The 1,865-nt window shown below is 38.5% G+C and overlaps 1 protein-coding gene across 1 annotated transcript in view; it reads right to left on the reverse strand.

Moving 5' to 3' along the window:
- Nucleotides 1-601: 601 nt before the first annotated feature.
- The window catches only part of rmdn1 (regulator of microtubule dynamics 1), a 5,129-nt gene continuing 3,865 nt past the window's right edge, over nucleotides 602-1,865 (reverse strand). The window contains exons 7-11 of the mRNA XM_014010465.1: nucleotides 1,764-1,819; nucleotides 1,369-1,456; nucleotides 1,250-1,280; nucleotides 968-1,101; nucleotides 602-894 (exon numbers count right to left, since the gene is read on the reverse strand). Coding sequence (XP_013865919.1) covers nucleotides 853-894; nucleotides 968-1,101; nucleotides 1,250-1,280; nucleotides 1,369-1,456; nucleotides 1,764-1,819 — 351 coding nt within the window. The 3' untranslated portion in view covers nucleotides 602-852. The remainder of the gene's footprint in view (nucleotides 895-967; nucleotides 1,102-1,249; nucleotides 1,281-1,368; nucleotides 1,457-1,763; nucleotides 1,820-1,865) is intronic.

The raw sequence follows: 1,865 nt of genomic DNA on the forward strand, positions 1-1,865 counted from the left end.
TGTGTGTGTGTGTGTGTGTGTGTGTGTGTAAGGCACTATTTTCTTATGTAAAAGAATTATAAAAGCTATTTGCGTGTCTAGTGTAAAAAATATAAAAACAGGGTTCTTTTATATTAAATACCACTGCTGGTACTATTTTGTACTGTTTTTTTACTTGTATATAATTTAGCTTTATATTTGTAAATACCTGTAAAAGTAACCTAAATGTATTCTGTGTATATATTGATACTACTTCACCTATCAAAATAATTATTAAATGAATATCCATTATAAGTATGCCATTTTATAACATGTCTCACCTTTACAATAAAAAAATCTGTTTGAAAATCTGATCAAAATTGACCAAGTTATGGTTATTTAAACAGTAAATACATCACACACATTCATGTTGAGTGGGCGAGCTCCCCGACCAAAGATGGCCGCCATGTGAGGACGATGGAGACTTCGCGCTGACTTATCTAGCCATATATATATATATATATGTATGTGTGTGTGTGTGTGTGTGCGTAAACCCCTCTTTTCAAGAGGCAGCCTCAAAACAAGATCTGTAACACACCTCAGAAAAGGGTGAACGAGGGGCTTGTGGAGTTACAAGGAGGAATTTAGACCAAATGTTTTAGTTACGTTATATAGACCCCAACTGAAAGATTTACACGTGAAAAAGGATTTAAAGCACAACAAGTCTGCTTTAACAGACAAAGCTAAGATTAAATTTCAAGCAATTATCTTTTGAAGGTGTGAYTGATGTCCACGTCAGTGTTAAATACTGCAACATCCAGTAAACTGTTGTAATGAATCCCAACGTGTGTATACAGTAAATGTCAAAACGTCCAGAAAGTGCCGACGAGAGCTTCATCCGAGCTTCTTCAAAAGATCCACGGCTTCTTTATGAACCTGCAGAGAGACGAAACCTTTGTCGGTTCACACACACACAAATGAAAGGGGGTGAAATCCAAACGTTTCCTACCTCTTTGTCCTCCAGTGTGCGAGCRGGATAATCTTTAGCTTTGTTCAGCCAGAGATGAGCTTTCTGCTGGTCGTTCATTGCCAGGTACGTCTTTCCAAGCATGAGCAAGTTCTTACTGTAGAAGTTGGGATCCACTGGGAAATATGGAGGAGGGGCATGTCTTAGTTTAATGTTTTCTTTATTTTGAATTATAACCAGCATTGGTTTTTGACAGAATCAGAAAGTCCAACAGGAACTGTAAGTAACAGTTTTGGTAAATTCACAAGTGCATTCCCGTTCTACCTTGTTCAGCTTTCAGGAAGAACTCCAAAGCCTGGGGGAAAAAAAGCAAACAAAACTTGAACTTTTTCCTAAACAAATGAGATGTTTCAACCATGAGAAGGGAACAGAGTGTTCCTTACCTCTTCGTAGGTGGACGTAGGCGGAGACGAGAAAAGAACAGACGCCACTTTGCGCTGATACCAAGGCAGCTCTGCAAAYGCAAAGCACCTGAACGGAAACGATTTTTCATTTTAAAGAGCTTCAAGTGGACATTGTAGTGATCTATAGCATATTAGGTTCTATAGTATCGTTTTTTTTGGGGACCCCCAAGATACCTCTCGYGGACGCATGGGGAACAATGAACTAATAACACAAATATGATMAACTAAATACAAAAATATATATTCCCATGGCATTTAGGGGTTGAAATGACTGAAYGATCTTTTAAAACAGCATGGGGTTTAAGAGGTGGTCCCTTGTAAAGGGTCCCCAGACCCAAAAAGTTTGAGAACCCCTGATCTATAGGGTGACTCACCAGTAGCCTAAGATGTGTAAGGATGTGGCGTCTTTGGGATTGAGCTCAAGAGCTCGCTAAAAAAAAACAATCAGCAGATCTTACATCAGAACATTATTATTA

This window comes from Austrofundulus limnaeus, unplaced genomic scaffold (genome assembly GCF_001266775.1).
Source record: "Austrofundulus limnaeus strain Quisiro unplaced genomic scaffold, Austrofundulus_limnaeus-1.0 Scaffold69, whole genome shotgun sequence".
Lineage (NCBI taxonomy): Eukaryota > Metazoa > Chordata > Actinopteri > Cyprinodontiformes > Rivulidae > Austrofundulus > Austrofundulus limnaeus.